Consider the following 18,842-nt stretch of genomic DNA (forward strand, 5'->3'; position numbering starts at 1 on the left):
GCCAAGACGACACACACGTTTCCCGTGGTGTCCGCTGGCTCATTGTCTCGCCAAGACGACACACACACACACGTTTCCCGTGGTGTACGCTGGCTCATTGTCTCGCCAAGACGACACACACACGTTTCCCGTGGTGTACGCTGGCTCATTGTCTCGCCAAGACGACACACACGTTTCCCGTGGTGTCCGCTGGGTCATTGTCTCGCCAAGACGACACACACACGTTTCCCGTGGTGTACGCTGGCTCATTGTCTCGCCAAGACGACACACACACACACACACACACGTTTCCCGTGGTGTACGCTGGCTCATTGTCTCGCCAAGACGACACACACACGTTTCCCGTGGTGTCCGCTGGCTCATGGTCTCGCCAAGACGACACACACACACACGTTTCCCGTGGTGTACGCTGACTCATTGTCTCGCCAAGACGACACACACACACACACACACACACACACACACACACGTTTCCCGTGGTGTCCGCTGGCTCATTGTCTCGCCAAGACGACACACACGTTTCCCGTGGTGTCCGCTGGCTCATTGTCTCACCAAGACGACACACACACACACGTTTCCTGTGGTGTCCGCTGGCTCATTGTCTCGCCAAGACGACACACACACACACGTTTCCCGTGGTGTCCGCTGGCTCATTGTCTCGCCAAGACGACACACACGTTTCCCGTGGTGTCCGCTGGCTCATTGTCTCGCCAAGACGACACACACACACACGTTTCCTGTGGTGTCCGCTGGCTCATTGTCTCGCCAAGACGACACACACACACACACGTTTCCCGTGGTGTCCGCTGGCTCATTGTCTCACCAAGACGACACACACACACACGTTTCCTGTGGTGTCCGCTGGCTCATTGTCTCGCCAAGACGACACACACACACGTTTCCCGTGGTGTACGCTGGCTCATTGTCTCGCCAAGACGACACACACACACACACACACACACACACACGTTTCCCGTGGTGTCCGCTGGCTCATTGTCTCGCCAAGACGACACACACGTTTCCCCGCTGTGGTGTCCGTGGTGTACTGGCTCATTGTCTCGCCAAGACGACACACACACGTTTCCCGTGGTGTACGCTGGCTCATTGTCTCGCCAAGACGACACACACACGTTTCCCGTGGTGTCGCTGGCTCATTGTCTCGCCAAGACACACACCGTTTCCCGTGGTGTACGCTGGCTCACACACACACGTTTCCCGTGGTGTCCGCTGGCTCATTGTCTCGCCAAGACGACACACACACACGTTTCCGTGGTGTACGCTGGCTCATTGTCTCGCCAAGACGACACACACACGTTTCCGTGGTGTCCGCTGGCTCATTGTCTCGCTTTCCCGTGCCTCATTGTCTCGCCAAGACGACACACACACGTTTCCCGTGGTGTACGCTGGCTCATTGTCTCGCCAAGACGACACACACACGTTTCCCGTGGTGTACGCTGGCTCATTGTCTCGCCAAGACGACACACACACGTTTCCCGTGGTGTACGCTGGCTCATTGTCTCGCCAAGACGACACACACACGTTTCCCGTGGTGTACGCTGGCTCATTGTCTCGCCAAGACGACACACACACGTTTCCCGTGGTGTACGCTGGCTCATTGTCTCGCCAAGACGACACACACACGTTTCCCGTGGTGTCCGCTGGCTCATTGTCTCGCCAAGACGACACACACACACACGTTTCCCGTGGTGTACGCTGGCTCATTGTCTCACCAAGACGACACACACACGTTTCCGTGGTGTCTCGCTGGCTCATTGTCTGCTCAAGACGACACACACACGTTTCCCGTGGTGTCCGCTGGCTCATTGTCTCGCCAAGACGACACACACGTTTCCCGTGGTGTCCGCTGGCTCATTGTCTCGCCAAGACGACACACACGTTTCCCGTGGTGTCCGCTGGCTCATTGTCTCGCCAAGACGACACACACACGTTTCCCGTGGTGTCGCTGGCTCATTGTCTCGCCAAGACGACACACACGTTTCCGTGGTGTCCGCTGGCTCATTGTCTCGCCAAGACGACACACACGTTTCCGTGGTGTCCGCTGGCTCATTGTCTCGCCAAGACGACACACACGTTTCCGTGGTGTCGCTGGCTCATTGTCTCGCCAAGACGACACACACACACGTTTCCCGTGGTGTCCGCTGGCTCATTGTCTCGCCAAGACGACACACACGTTTCCCGTGGTGTCCGCTGGCTCATTGTCTCGCCAAGACGACACACACACACACGTTTCCTGTGGTGTCCGCTGGCTCATTGTCTCGCCAAGACGACACACACACACGTTTCCCGTGGTGTCCGCTGGCTCATTGTCTCACCAAGACGACACACACACACACACGTTTCCTGTGGTGTCCGCTGGCTCATTGTCTCGCCAAGACGACACACACACACGTTTCCCGTGGTGTACGCTGGCTCATTGTCTCGCCAAGACGACACACACACACACACACACACACACACACACGTTTCCCGTGGTGTCCGCTGGCTCATTGTCTCGCCAAGACGACACACACGTTTCCCGTGGTGTCCGCTGGCTCATTGTCTCGCCAAGACGACACACACACGTTTCCCGTGGTGTACGCTGGCTCATTGTCTCGCCAAGACGACACACACACGTTTCCCGTGGTGTACGCTGGCTCATTGTCTCGCCAAGACGACACACACACGTTTCCCGTGGTGTCCGCTGGCTCATTGTCTCGCCAAGACGACACACACACGTTTCCCGTGGTGTACGCTGGCTCATTGTCTCGCCAAGACGACACACACACGTTTGCCGTGGTGTCCGCTGGCTCATTGTCTCGCCAAGACGACACACACACACGTTTCCCGTGGTGTACGCTGGCTCATTGTCTCGCCAAGACGACACACACACGTTTCCCGTGGTGTACGCTGGCTCATTGTCTCGCCAAGACGACACACACACGTTTCCCGTGGTGTACGCTGGCTCATTGTCTCGCCAAGACGACACACACACGTTTCCCGTGGTGTCCCGTGGCTGTCTCGCCACGCTGGCTCATTGTCTCGCCAAGACGACACACACACGTTTCCCGTGGTGTACGCTGGCTCATTGTCTCGCCAAGACGACACACACACGTTTCCCGTGGTGTCCGCTGGCTCATTGTCTCGCCAAGACGACACACACACACACGTTTCCCGTGGTGTACGCTGGCTCATTGTCTCACCAAGACGACACACACACGTTTCCCGTGGTGTACGCTGGCTCATTGTCTCGCCAAGACGACACACACACGTTTCCCGTGGTGTACGCTGGCTCATTGTCTCGCCAAGACGACACAAACACACACACGTTTCCCGTGGTGTACGCTGGCTCATTGTCTCACCAAGACGACACACACACGTTTCCCGTGGTGTACGCTGGCTCATTGTCTCGCCAAGACGACACACACACGTTTCCCGTGGTGTCCGCTGGCTCATTGTCTCACCAAGACGACACACAGACACACGTTTCCTGTGGTGTCCGCTGGCTCATTGTCTCGCCAAGACGACACACACACGTTTCCCGTGGTGTACGCTGGCTCATTGTCTCGCCAAGACGACACACACACACACACGTTTCCCGTGGTGTCCGCTGGCTCATTGTCTCGCCAAGACGACACACACGTTTCACGTGGTGTCCGCTGGCTCATTGTCTCGCCAAGACGACACACACACGTTTCCCGTGGTGTACGCTGGCTCATTGTCTCGCCAAGACGACACACACGTTTCCCGTGGTGTACGCTGGCTCATTGTCTCGCCAAGACGACACACACACGTTTCCCGTGGTGTCCGCTGGCTCATTGTCTCGCCAAGACGACACACACGTTTCCCGTGGTGTACGCTGGCTCATTGTCTCGCCAAGACGACACACACACGTTTCCCGTGGTGTCCGCTGGCTCATTGTCTCGCCAAGACGACACACACACGTTTCCCGTGGTGTACGCTGGCTCATTGTCTCGCCAAGACGACACACACACGTTTCCCGTGGTGTACGCTGGCTCATTGTCTCGCCAAGACGACACACACACGTTTCCCGTGGTGTACGCTGGCTCATTGTCTCGCCAAGACGACACACACACGTTTCCCGTGGTGTACGCTGGCTCATTGTCTCGCCAAGACGACACACACACGTTTCCCGTGGTGTCCGCTGGCTCATTGTCTCGCCAAGACGACACACACACACGTTTCCCGTGGTGTACGCTGGCTCATTGTCTCACCAAGACGACACACACACGTTTCCCGTGGTGTACGCTGGCTCATTGTCTCGCCAAGACGACACACACACGTTTCCCGTGGTGTACGCTGGCTCATTGTCTCGCCAAGACGACACACACACGTTTCCCGTGGTGTCCGCTGGCTCATTGTCTCGCCAAGACGACACACACACACGTTTCCCGTGGTGTACGCTGGCTCATTGTCTCGCCAAGACGACACACACGTTTCCCGTGGTGTACGCTGGCTCATTGTCTCGCCAAGACGACACACACACGTTTCCCGTGGTGTACGCTGGCTCATTGTCTCGCCAAGACGACACACACGTTTCCCGTGGTGTCCGCTGGGTCATTGTCTCGCCAAGACGACACACACGTTTCCCGTGGTGTACGCTGGCTCATTGTCTCGCCAAGACGACACACACACACACACGTTTCCCGTGGTGTCCGCTGGCTCATTGTCTCGACGACACACACACGCTCCCGTGGTGTCCGATGGTCTCGCACACACACACGTTTCCCGTGGTGTACGCTGACTCATTGTCTCGCCAAGACGACACACACACACACACACACACACGTTTCCCGTGGTGTCCGCTGGCTCATTGTCTCGCCAAGACGACACACACGTTTCCCGTGGTGTCCGCTGGCTCATTGTCTCACCAAGACGACACACACACACACGTTTCCTGTGGTGTCCGCTGGCTCATTGTCTCGCCAAGACGACACACACACACACGTTTCCCGTGGTGTCCGCTGGCTCATTGTCTCGCCAAGACGACACACGTTTCCGTGGTGTCCGCTGGCTCATTGTCTCGCCAAGACGACACACACACACACGTTTCCTGTGGTGTCCGCTGGCTCATTGTCTCGCCAAGACGACACACACACACACACGTTTCCCGTGGTGTCAGCTGGCTCATTGTCTCACCAAGACGACACACACACACACACGTTTCCTGTGGTGTCCGCTGGCTCATTGTCTCGCCAAGACGACACACACACACGTTTCCCGTGGTGTACGCTGGCTCATTGTCTCGCCAAGACGACACACACACACACACACACGTTTCCCGTGGTGTCCGCTGGCTCATTGTCTCGCCAAGACGACACACACGTTTCCCGTGGTGTCCGCTGGCTCATTGTCTCGCCAAGACGACACACACACGTTTCCCGTGGTGTACGCTGGCTCATTGTCTCGCCAAGACGACACACACACGTTTCCCGTGGTGTACGCTGGCTCATTGTCTCGCCAAGACGACACACACGTTTCCCGTGGTGTCCGCTGGCTCATTGTCTCGCCAAGACGACACACACACGTTTCCCGTGGTGTCCGCTGGCTCATTGTCTCGCCAAGACGACACACACACACACACGTTTCCCGTGGTGTACGCTGGCTCATTGTCTCGCCAAGACGACACACACACGTTTCCCGTGGTGTACGCTGGCTCATTGTCTCGCCAAGACGACACACACACGTTTCCCGTGGTGTACGCTGGCTCATTGTCTCGCCAAGACGACACACACACGTTTCCCGTGGTGTACGCTGGCTCATTGTCTCGCCAAGACGACACACACACGTTTCCCGTGGTGTACGCTGGCTCATTGTCTCGCCAAGACGACACACACACGTTTCCCGTGGTGTCCGCTGGCTCATTGTCTCGCCAAGACGACACACACACACGTTTCCCGTGGTGTACGCTGGCTCATTGTCTCGCCAAGACGACACACACACACGTTTCCCGTGGTGTACGCTGGCTCATTGTCTCGCCAAGACGACACACACACGTTTCCCGTGGTGTCCGCTGGCTCATTGTCTCGCCAAGACGACACACACACGTTTCCCGTGGTGTCCGCTGGCTCATTGTCTCGCCAAGACGACACACACACGTTTCCCGTGGTGTACGCTGGCTCATTGTCTCGCCAAGACGACACACACACGTTTCCCGTGGTGTACGCTGGCTCATTGTCTCGCCAAGACGACACACACACGTTTCCGTGGTGTACGCTGGCTCATTGTCTCGCCAAGGCACACACACACACGTTTCCGTGGTGTCCGCTGGCTCATTGTCTCACCAAGGCGACACACACACACACACACACACACACACACGTTTCCCGTGGTGTCCGCTGGCTCATTGTCTCACCAAGACGACACACACACACACGTTTCCTGTGGTGTCCGCTGGCTCATTGTCTCGCCAAGACGACACACACGTTTCCCGTGGTGTCCGCTGGCTCATTGTCTCACCAAGACGACACACACACACGTTTCCCGTGGTGTCCGCTGGCTCATTGTCTCACCAAGACGACACACACACACACACCTGTGGTGTCACATTGTCTCGCCACACACGTTTCCCGTGGTGTCCGCTGGCTCATTGTCTCACCAAGACGACACACACACACACGTTTCCCGTGGTGTACGCTGGCTCATTGTCTCGCCAAGACGACACACACACACACACACGTTTCCCGTGGTGTCCGCTGGCTCATTGTCTCACCAAGACGACACACACACACACGTTTCCTGTGGTGTCTGCTGGCTCATTGTCTCGCCAAGACGACACACACACACGTTTCCCGTGGTGTACGCTGGCTCATTGTCTCGCCAAGACGACACACACACACGTTTCCCGTGGTGTACGCTGGCTCATTGTCTCGCCAAGACGACACACACACACGTTTCCCGTGGTGTCCGCTGGCTCATTGTCTCACCAAGACGACACACACGTTTCCCGTGGTGTCCGCTGGCTCATTGTCTCGCCAAGACGACACACACACACGTTTCCCGTGGTGTACGCTGGCTCATTGTCTCGCCAAGACGACACACACACACACACACACACACGTTTCCCGTGGTGTCCGCTGGCTCATTGTCTCGCCAAGACGACACACACGTTTCCCGTGGTGTCCGCTGGCTCATTGTCTCGCCAAGACGACACACACACGTTTCCCGTGGTGTACGCTGGCTCATTGTCTCGCCAAGACGACACACACACGTTTCCCGTGGTGTACGCTGGCTCATTGTCTCGCCAAGACGACACACACACGTTTCCCGTGGTGTCCGCTGGCTCATTGTCTCGCCAAGACGACACACACACGTTTCCCGTGGTGTCCGCTGGCTCATTGTCTCGCCAAGACGACACACACACGTTTCCCGTGGTGTCCGCTGGCTCATTGTCTCGCCAAGACGACACACACACACACACGTTTCCCGTGGTGTACGCTGGCTCATTGTCTCGCCAAGACGACACACACACGTTTCCCGTGGTGTACGCTGGCTCATTGTCTCGCCAAGACGACACACACACGTTTCCCGTGGTGTACGCTGGCTCATTGTCTCGCCAAGACGACACACACACGTTTCCCGTGGTGTACGCTGGCTCATTGTCTCGCCAAGACGACACACACACGTTTCCCGTGGTGTACGCTGGCTCATTGTCTCGCCAAGACGACACACACACGTTTCCCGTGGTGTCCGCTGGCTCATTGTCTCGCCAAGACGACACACACACACACGTTTCCCGTGGTGTACGCTGGCTCATTGTCTCGCCAAGACGACACACACACACGTTTCCCGTGGTGTACGCTGGCTCATTGTCTCGCCAAGACGACACACACACGTTTCCCGTGGTGTCCGCTGGCTCATTGTCTCGCCAAGACGACACACACACGTTTCCCGTGGTGTCCGCTGGCTCATTGTCTCGCCAAGACGACACACACGTTTCCCGTGGTGTACGCTGGCTCATTGTCTCGCCAAGACGACACACACACGTTTCCCGTGGTGTACGCTGGCTCATTGTCTCGCCAAGACGACACACACACGTTTCCCGTGGTGTACGCTGGCTCATTGTCTCGCCAAGACGACACACACACGTTTCCCGTGGTGTACGCTGGCTCATTGTCTCACCAAGACGACACACACACACACACACACACACACGTTTCCCGTGGTGTCCGCTGGCTCATTGTCTCACCAAGACGACACACACACACACGTTTCCTGTGGTGTCCGCTGGCTCATTGTCTCGCCAAGACGACACACACGTTTCCCGTGGTGTCCGCTGGCTCATTGTCTCACCAAGACGACACACACACACACGTTTCCCGTGGTGTACGCTGGCTCATTGTCTCACCAAGACGACACACACACACACACACACGTTTCCCGTGGTGTCCGCTGGCTCATTGTCTCACCAAGACGACACACACACACACGTTTCCTGTGGTGTCCGCTGGCTCATTGTCTCGCCAAGACGACACACACGTTTCCCGTGGTGTCCGCTGGCTCATTGTCTCACCAAGACGACACACACACACACGTTTCCCGTGGTGTACGCTGGCTCATTGTCTCGCCAAGACGACACACACACACACACGTTTCCCGTGGTGTCCGCTGGCTCATTGTCTCACCAAGACGACACACACACACACGTTTCCTGTGGTGTCCGCTGGCTCATTGTCTCGCCAAGACGACACACACACACGTTTCCCGTGGTGTACGCTGGCTCATTGTCTCGCCAAGACGACACACACACACGTTTCCCGTGGTGTACGCTGGCTCATTGTCTCGCCAAGACGACACACACACACGTTTCCCGTGGTGTCCGCTGGCTCATTGTCTCACCAAGACGACACACACGTTTCCCGTGGTGTACGCTGGCTCATTGTCTCGCCAAGACGACACACACAAAGCTTACGAAGGCCGCTGGGACAGAGGAGAGACACGGAGTAGCAGGGTCAACACAGAGATCAGTAGACTGCCACGCTCTCAGTCTCTCGGATTGTGGTTTGGGTCAGGTGGAACACTGTTTGCATCCCTAAAGGGGGCGAACATAGAAGCGACGCCGTGTCTTGTTCAGTGACCCCCAACAGAGTTCACACTGTGTTGTTGGCAGCTGTGTTTCATCATTACAACACCCAGTTTCACAGGAAACACTGGTCTAACAAGCACAGTGGTGGCCATCTTGGGTTTTCCCTTCATCCAAGGACCCCCCTGCAGTTAACTCTCTGCTAGCTGAATAAAAAAATGACTGCAGCTGACTCGCTGCCTCACGCCTACAAATACGAGCAGCCAAAATGGCTGACTCAAACAGACAGAAAGACTGTCCTTGTCAAAGGTAGTGGGAATAGGGTGCCATTTGGGACGAAGACTGAGAGAGAGAGGGGACGGGGAGTGCAGATGGAACAGATAATGGCCCACTCTAATCTCTGGGGAACACTACAGCGCAGAATTGGTTTTTAATGTATTGCTCATTAAGTTTTTAAAATGAAGATGGACCTGGGTGGCCTCTGTTCTGGCTATAATCCCAGTAAACCGGTCTCTCCACAATGAAATCAACGTGTGTGTGTGTGTGTGTGCTTATGGGGTAAACACTGCTTTGATTACACTCATGGACATGAACTAGCCGATGAGTGCGTGGTTCAGAAAGGTCAGAAGTCTAACTTAAGTCCTGTCAATTGGCTAGTCAGCATCAATACACGCATGGCATTGTAGGGGTTGTAGCCTTACCTGCTGTGGCAGTGGACGTGCCTGCATGTAGGGGGGCTGCGTGGGGGCTGCAGGCTGCTGCTGGGGAGGGCTGGAGTACGGGGGCTGGCCTTGTGGCTGGCAGTACCCACTCATGCCCCCCTGCTGCTGCCTATACTGAGCTGCCATCTGCTGAGAGACAAAGGAGACATCAGATATGATAGGATCGATACTCTCTAAAAGCTCACTGTCAATGCCCACACCTCTGCAAGACGTAAAGGATAGACTAATGGCCTTTAGTTCACCAAGACATCATCAGCATACCATTAAAAGATCCCAATTCATATACAGAAGTGAATTTGATTAAACTCCCAATCAATGTGGTGCTGTATAGCCTCAGTCATTTCCACTCAGTCACACTGCCTGCTAGGTTGTTTACCATGCTCTGTACTGAGGTTGACTAACGGCAGTGATGAACAGGACCCTGGAGGGTTTCTCACCTCTCCAGCCTCAATACATTAACATTGTGTTGACATCAATAATACACACGGCCGCCGTGGCCCAAAGGGTACCCTATTCCCTATATAGTGCACCATTTTTGACCAGAGCCCATAGTGTGCCATTTGGGACACAGCCCCAGCTGCTCTCCTCCTCCTCCATTCATCTCAAGCTGTTTGTAACAGTCTTACGTAAGGCATTTTGGGGAACAGCTGTTATTGGCTCATCCCTCTCTCTGCCTCACCTGGAGTCACTTACTAGCCGTGGTTCTAAGTCTAGAACAAAATACACAAAACCAGCAGTGTATAGAACAGACTGATATCTATTCTAGAGTACACCATCGAGAAATCTGTAAACACGATCAATCATAAGGTTTCTGCAACAGAGGCAGAGTTCAGCATTCCCCTGTTGGCGAAGGGTCCTCCCCCTCAATGATTCAATAGCCAAGCACAAGAACACTAGCCTGGTCATTCTATGAAACATCAGATATCTATGAAACCAAAGAGCAATCTATGAAAATGGCTGGGTTATTTCTGTCTGCAGCTCAAAATGGTAGCCTATACCTAAAGTAGGGCACTACATGGGGAATAGGGTGCCATTTGGGACACAAAGGCAGAAACATGGAGGCCCATATGGGAGTGCAGCGCTGAGCAGTTTTACAATCCAATAGCTGTGTGCAATGCTCATCACCCAACAAGCCGTCAGCTCCTTAAGCCTGGGGGGCGTCAAGGCTGTTTTTCCACACATGAGCTCATGACTCTGGAACTGAGACACTGATGTCTGGGAGTCTAACTAAACCTCCCCTAGCTCCCTGCCTCTCCTCTCTCTTCTTGCCTCCCAGCCCCTCTCCTCTGAGCCCATTACCAGGCCAGGCCAAGAGCATCTGAAGGACGCACCAGCAGCAGCGGTGGTGAGAGTGTGCTCTCCTTCACTACCCCACAAATGGAAAGGCTTTGGATTGGAGGTCGACCGATTAGGATTTTTCAACGTCGATGCCGATTATTGGAGGGCCAAAAAAGAGCCGATACCGATTAATCGGCCAAATGTTTTAATGTATTTGTAATAATGACAATTACAGCAATACTGAATGAACACTTATTTTAACTTAATATAATACGTCAATAAAATCAATTTAGCCTCAAGTAAATAATTAAACATGTTCAATTTGCAATAATGCAAAAACAAAATGTTGGAGAAGAAAGTAAAAGTGCAATATGTGCTATGCAAGAAAACTAACGTTTCAGTTCCTTGCTCAGAAAATGAGAACATATGAAAACTGTTGGTTCCTTTTAACATGAGTCTTCAATATTCCCAGATAAGAAGTTTTAGGCTGTAGTTATTATAGGAATTGTAGTACTATTTCCCTCTATACCATTTGTATTTCATTAACCTTTGACTTTTGGATGTTATTATAGGCACTTTAGTATTGCCAGTGTAACAGTATAGCTTCCATCCCTTTCCTCCCTCCTACCTTGGCTCGAACCAGCAACACAGCGACAATTAGCGCACGCTAACTAGCTAGCCATTTCACTTCGGTTACACGAGCCTCATCTCTGGAGTTGATAGGCTTGAAGTCATAAACAGTGCAATGCTTGACGCACAACGAAGAGCTGCTGGAAAAACGCACAAAAGTGCTGTTTGAATGAATGTTTACGCGCCTGCTTCTGCCTACCACCGCTCAGTCAGATACTTAGACACTTGTACGCTCAGTCAGATTATATGCAACGCAGGACACGCTAGATAAAATCTAGTAATATCATCAACCATGTGTAGTTAACTAGTGATTATGATTGATTGTTTTTTATAAGATAAGTTTAATGCTAGCTAGCAACTTACCTTGGCTTACTGCATTCACGTAACAGGCAGTCAGTCTCCTTGTGGAGTGCAACGAGAGAGAGGCAAGTCGTTATTGCGTGGGACTAGTTAACTGTAAGGTTGCAAGATTGGATCCCCCGAGCAGACAAGGTGAAAATCTGTCGTTCTACCCCTGAACAAGGCAGTTAACCCACTGTTCCTAGGCCGTCATTGAAAATAAGAATGTGTTCTTAACTGACTTGCCTAGTTAAATAAATAAATAATAATACAAATTGGCAAATTGGCGCCAAAAATAACGATTTCCGATTGTTATGAAAACTTGAAATCGGCCCTAATTAAATCGGTCGACCTCTAGTATGTACGTACGGTCACTGTGGGGACGACATCGTCGATGCACTTATTGATGAAGCTAATGACTGATGTGGTGTACTCAATGCCATCGGAAGAATCCCAGAACATGTTCCAGTCTGTGCTAGCAAAACAGTCCTGTAGCTTAGCATCTGCTTCATCTGACCACTTTTTTATTGATCTAGTCACTGGTGCTTCCTGCTTTCATTTTTGCATGTAAGCAGGAGGATAGAATTATGGTCAGACTTGCCAAATGGAGGGAGAGCTTTGTATGCGTCGGTGTGTGGAGTAAAGGTGGTCCAGAGCCCCCCCCCTCGCACATTTAACATGCTGATAGAAATTTGGTGAAACGGATTTAAGTTTCCCTGCATTAAAATCCCTGGCTACTAGGAGCGCCGCCTCTGGTTGAGTGTTTTTTGTTTGTTTGCTTATGGCAGAATACAGCTCATTCAATGTGGTCTTAGTGCCGGCCTCTAAACAGCTACGAAAAATACAGATGAAAACTCTCTCGGTAGATAATGTGGTCTACAGCTTATCATGAGATACTCTACCTCAGGCAAGCAATAGCTCGAGACTTCCTTAGATATCGTGCACCAGCTGTTATTTACAAAAATGCATAGCCCGCCACCCCTTGTCTTACCAGACGCCGCTGTTCTATCCTGCCGGTACAGCGTATAACCAGCCAGCTGTATGTTGATGGTGTCGTCGTTCAGCCACGACTCCGTGAAGCATAAGATAATACAGTTTTGAATCAGGGACTGATGACACTAGGGGAATATTACAGAGCCCTGATTAATAGTAGTGCACCATAGAAGGAATAGGGTGCCATTTAGGACAGTTGACACCAGACCAAAGACAGCAGGATGCAAGGGAAGAAGCGAAGCCAGCCTGTATAGTAGACTGAGGAAAATCCATTCCTAATTATCATGAAATATTAAGGTTGATCTCTGAATGACATCTCGAATACGGGCATGTCTTCTCTGCTGCATCTCTTCTCTCCGTGCTGGCCGGCCACCCCCCCCACCCTCGGGAACACAATCAATATAAAATAGCAAAGCGGGCCCCGGTGGTATCTGAATAGTTGAAGCATCCAATTTCAGGTGGGATCCATGAGGTAATGGAGAAGGGGCCATCTGGGGCCCAGTGCTGATAAAAGTCATTATATGCTCAGTCTCTCTCCGAGACGGAAAAGCAAGCAGAGTTGACACTAACACGGAGCCCTAGGGTCAAACTGGAAAATGCTGCTGATTTCTAATGATGTAATGATGCAATGATGTGATAGTGGTTTTCTGCCATCGTCGAGATGACGTTTTCTTTGGGCAACGCAATTTCTGCTATTTTCAAAGCTGGTGTTGTGAATATTTACATTTAGGTGATTTAGCAGATACGTATCCAGTGCCACAAAGGCAGTATCAATATGACATTGGTATATGACAAGATTACAACTGCAGAGCCATTCCTAGTGTGTGTGTGTGTCGTGCATGGCCCATGCCAAAGTGGAGGCATAGAAAGCTGTTGTCTATTCATATCAACAAGGGTTTCCATACTTTTTTTCAGCACCTGTCACTGGAAGGATAATGGCTGGAATGAAAGAGGGCCAACTGTGAAACAGAACAGCAGCAAAGCCCAGGGAATTTACTTCAATCAGCAAAACAAACAGTGTGTGTGTGTGTGTGTGTGTGTAATATATATATATAAATAATTAAGAGAGAGCGAGAACAGTACACAAATACTACTGGTGAGGCAGACTTTAGTCCTTATTTAGGACCATCATACATCATGCTACGTCAGCAGCCTGGTCCCATGTGAGGGCCACTGCCAGGCCGTCTCTGGAGGAGCGTTAAGAGCCAAGTCCAACATTCTGTCCGGGGGCTAAATATAGCAGCAGTGCAGTCTGACTCTAACCAGAATAGACTGACTCAGCCCAGCCTGGCCCACACTGCTCTGCCAGCCATGCTGCATGTCAACAGATCCCCACACTCAGTCAGAGCCCTGCCACCCACACAGGGGTTGTGTGACAACCTATTCCCTATATAGTGCACTACTTTCACCCCGGTCCATTAGGAACAGGGTGCCCTCCGGGATGCAACCACGGACAGACCCATGCCTTCTGCGTGATGGGACAACAGGCCAAAGCTTTTTTTAACCTGCAAGGTGATTGTCATTCAAAACCCACACAGCTCTGAAGAGCCCTCTGCCTTCCAGTCACTGGTGTAACTGGTGAAAGGGCATCCCAATGCGGTTCATTGTAAAAGCGAATACGTCATGTGCTAACTCCTGAATGCTGACAGTAGTCTGTAGAGAAGTAGCCTACATTGCAATGGCAGACATTTAGGCAGTGGTTGACTAGCCTAAATGGAGAACATACCTGCTGCTGTTGAGGATACTGCATTCCACTCATGCCCATCTGACCCCTCCCAGGCATTCCCATTGGGTAGCGGTGAGAAGGTGATCCGTATGGTTGGCCAGGGTAGGAGCCGCCCCCGCCCTGCTGTTGCTGGGAGTAAGGGTTGTTGCCCATGCCGTACAGCTGAGAGCGCTTCATCACCATGGCGTCTATTGGTGGCACCTAATAGAGAGAGATGGGAGAAGTTAGCATAAGATTGGGCTTACTATGCTTTAGACATTGTATAATACAACCAACAGCTTGCAAGGTCAAAGGCCCCTGCCTTCACATTCGCAGCAGGTAGCCTAGTGGTTAGAGCATTGAACTAGTAACCGAAAGGTTGCAAGATCAAATCCACGACCTGACAAGGTAAAAGTCTGTCGTTCTGCCCCTGAACAAGGCAGTTAACCCACTGTTCCTAGACCAGTTAACCCACGGTTCCTAGACCAGTTAACCCACTGTTCCTAGACCAGTTAACCCACTGTTCCTAGGCCAGTTAACCCACTGTTCCTAGGCCAGTTAACCCACTGTTCCTAGGCCAGTTAACCCACTGTTCCTAGGCCAGTTAACCCACTGTTCCAAGGCCATCATTGTAAATAAGAATTTCTTCTTAACTGACTTGCCTAGTTAAATAAAAAGGTATAAAAATATATCTAGAGTCTAGCCTAGACTAGAGCAAAACTAGTAAGAAAACGATAGCAACCTATTCTGACCATCACTACTCAACTTCCAGTATATGACAGCTGGCCAGGATTGAAGTAGGCCTATTCACCATGCCTTGCAAATGACAAAAGTAGTTTTTAAATGTTTCAATACATCAGATTTCTCCATCACTCCATCGGAGTCCTATTAAATAGCCTGGGGTTCATAGTCAGGTCCAGGGGTAGGCAAAGATATCCAGGATAATGTGCCGTCAAGTGCTTTAGGAGTCAGGTTATTCTCCAGAGGCTCGGCAGGCTGTGCCAAAAAAAGAGTGAGAGCAATTCAAACTAATCTTCTCATGTCACTGCTAAATTCAGGCCAATTGAAGAAGCACTTAAAGAAAATGTGAGCAATCGAGAAAGCCCAAGGGGCCACTTTAAACGAACAGTCTGGGTGTCAGCAGTCATGCCTGGGCACCCTGCGATTTTAACACAGACTCACTAAATGACAGTTAAGGGTAGGTTATCCAGAATAAAAACGATTCAAATGTTTTCGCTGTAGCTCAGATGGGATTATGAGCAATGAAAGCAAGTTGGAGGATGTTGTACCAACAATCCTTTGTAGAAGTATTGTACACCTGGCAGTACGCCTAATTTGAATTAATCAACTTTTTTCAAAGACAGAAACAAAGCAATATTTTTATTTGACACAATCCATTTGGTAAACTCAAATGACTAACAGTCTTAAAATAAAACCTCACTACAAAAAAGACAGACTAGATCAGCAGATGGAGAAAAGGCTACTTAAATCCTAAACACTACACTTTCTGAACTAAATACATACACAACACTTCGTCTACACAAGAATGCTTTTCAGGTACCAGCAGTAAACATTCAATTTTGTGTTGTTCTTACTCCATTTTATGACCTGTAACTGGTTTCAATCCGTTCGTAAACACCACACATGGTGTTGTAGGTCCATTATTTTGAGAAAGTCTCACCCCACATATGAAAGTCTGGAGAAAATAGCTGCAGAGCAAAGAAGGATGTGATTTTTTAAAAACACAAATAGGTCAAGCTTGTTTTTGTATTTTCCCTGTATTAGGAGTCCAGTGAGCAAAAATCACTAAATTTCTCCCAGCTAAACACTTCTTCTGTCTGCTGTAGGCTAATCTACCAAACGAGGGCTTGCTGTCAATGTGAATGAGGCCATTCAGATGGGGAAATCCTACCTACAAATCAGCAAAATAAAAGGATTACATCCTAAATGGCACCCTATTCCCTTTATAGTGCACTACTTTTGACCAGAAACATATGGGTCCTGGTCAAAAGTAGAGCACTGTATATGAAATAGAGTGCCATTCAGGACAGATTAAATACTGAGTCAGAGTGCCATGTGTTCAATTCACACCACGAGGGTGGGGAGGAGACATCAAACCTGCCTCTGGAGAGGGAGGAGAAACTATGAAGAGAAACCCCTCTACTTTAGGCCAGCACAATTCTTACAAGTCGGTCAGAAATATGCCTGGGATGAGTTCCTAAAACACAATCTCAGGTTTGTCTGTAACCCTACACTACAGGTAACCAAAGAGCACAGGACGAACCCTCTCCAACCCACAATGAAGTGGACGTCCAGACTCACTGACGTCCAAACTTGAATGGTTTGCCTGTGGACATCACAGGCAAACCACCGCATTTACCACATCATCTGGCTATATCCACACACTGCATCTACAACGTAAACATAACCACTTGTCAAAATGTAATAAAACTAGAGCTTTGACGGCAAGAATGTCAGAGACCAAAGCCAGCATCACCCCCTTCATAGTGTTTCTGATGCACCAAAGTCCATGTGCTCAAAGCCAGAATGAGAGAGAGTTGCGGAAAAAAAGGACATGTCCTCTTTTAAAAAGACTAATTTAAGACTCAATTACAATACCTCAGTGAAGATGATAGACTTTCAAAGCAGAAATGTTTATTATAGCCTTGTCAGTAACAGGATCTCAGAGCATGCTGGAGACAGCAGGAATTAGCTAGTGAATACAAGAATAACTTCCATCTGAAAAGTCCATATTTTGTGTAGTGCAGCAGTTTGCACATCTTTAAACACTGTGGGGGGCTTAGCCGTGGGGAAATTAAGCTACAGTAGAGACTAGAGTGGCTGTTAAACATTTTCAGACAGAAAGCCTGTTTAATGGAGGGTTCCGTCCACAACATGTTCACATTGACAAAAGATGTCAATGCTTTCAAACCAGGCACTTCTTGGTAGGTTGTCACAGTGCAGGCCTGAAGACAGAGAGTGTGTTTTCCAGCTGAGATATTTAGCTGGCTGATTGTGGGATCGGGCACATGGCTAATTTGCATGTGTGAAGGCAGACCACATAATGAAGGGGAGACCACATAATGGCCTCCATGTCAAAAACCAGGATCACGTCACTAGATAAAAAAGGTCAAGCCACGAGTGTCAGAGATACCACTACACAATGGAATCAGAACACAATCCTGAGTCCCCCCCACAGTCCTTGATAGGCAGGTGGTAAGAACCAATCAGATGCGAGATTAGGTCAATTGGGAAGTCATGGTCAAATTTAGCTCAAATGTTCATGCTTCCAAAGTGCTCTTGGAAGTGCAAGATGGACACCAGCCCTTGCCAGGCCCTCTGTACAATAGTTTCAGTCGGCCTACACGGTGGATGTTTCATGAACTCATTTCAGAAGAGTATGCATAGCAGCCCACTAACCGCCCAGTCAAACAATTGATTGCAACACATTTCACTGGAACATGGACCACTACTAGCACCAGCCTGTTCTTTGGCATCTAGCAATATTGGTTTGTCTAAGAAATTGTAACTTCCCATTGTATGCATATGATACGGTTGTGTATTCTGTTGACAAGGCTCTCTCTCAACTACAATCTGCCCTTTTGCTTTGTAGAAAGCCCTTGAACAGAAATTGGTACTTAATGCAGCTAAAATTATGTACATGTTATTTCCCAAAAAGCTTACAAATGTATCTGATGTATGCATACGCAAAAACAAGCGCTTGCACATGCAATCTACACACAAGTGCATTGTAATATAGTTGTATGGTGGTATTATACATGTAGTATTTTAGATATGCAGTGGTGTAATAATGTTATATGATGTACTGTTTTATACGTAATATCTAAAACAGGCTTATTTGTAGGAACAGGGCATGCAGCATTTAGTTAAATAGCAGAAACCCAATCATCCAGTTGACATTCATTCTGGCTTTAGACTATGGCGAAATCGTCTATATGAATGCAGCTACCACTGGACGCATTTTATCATAGCCCACTACACTTTACTAGGAACGATAGGTTCAGTACACGTCACTGCATTCTGTATCAGAAAGTAGGCTGGCCCTCTCAAATATTCTAGATCTGTTTGTTTATAAAGCCCTTGTGCAAATGTCTGCCATACCTTACTTCATTGC

At 50.5% G+C, this 18,842-nt stretch overlaps 1 protein-coding gene across 4 annotated transcripts in view; it reads right to left on the reverse strand.

Annotated features, from left to right (window-relative positions):
• LOC115107617 (AT-rich interactive domain-containing protein 1B-like) overlaps positions 1 to 18,842 on the reverse strand; it is a 114,000-nt gene that overhangs the window by 92,389 nt on the left and 2,769 nt on the right. For 3 of the 4 annotated variants that reach the window (XM_065008684.1, XM_065008685.1, XM_029631067.2), the window contains exons 2-3: positions 14,729 to 14,929; positions 9,742 to 9,891 (exon numbers count right to left, since the gene is read on the reverse strand). In XM_065008684.1, the coding sequence (XP_064864756.1) occupies positions 9,742 to 9,891; positions 14,729 to 14,929 (351 nt within the window). The remainder of the gene's footprint in view (positions 1 to 9,741; positions 9,892 to 14,728; positions 14,930 to 18,842) is intronic. The other variant, XM_065008682.1, reaches the window with a different exon arrangement.

This window comes from Oncorhynchus nerka, linkage group LG24 (genome assembly GCF_034236695.1).
Source record: "Oncorhynchus nerka isolate Pitt River linkage group LG24, Oner_Uvic_2.0, whole genome shotgun sequence".
Taxonomy (NCBI): domain Eukaryota; kingdom Metazoa; phylum Chordata; class Actinopteri; order Salmoniformes; family Salmonidae; genus Oncorhynchus; species Oncorhynchus nerka.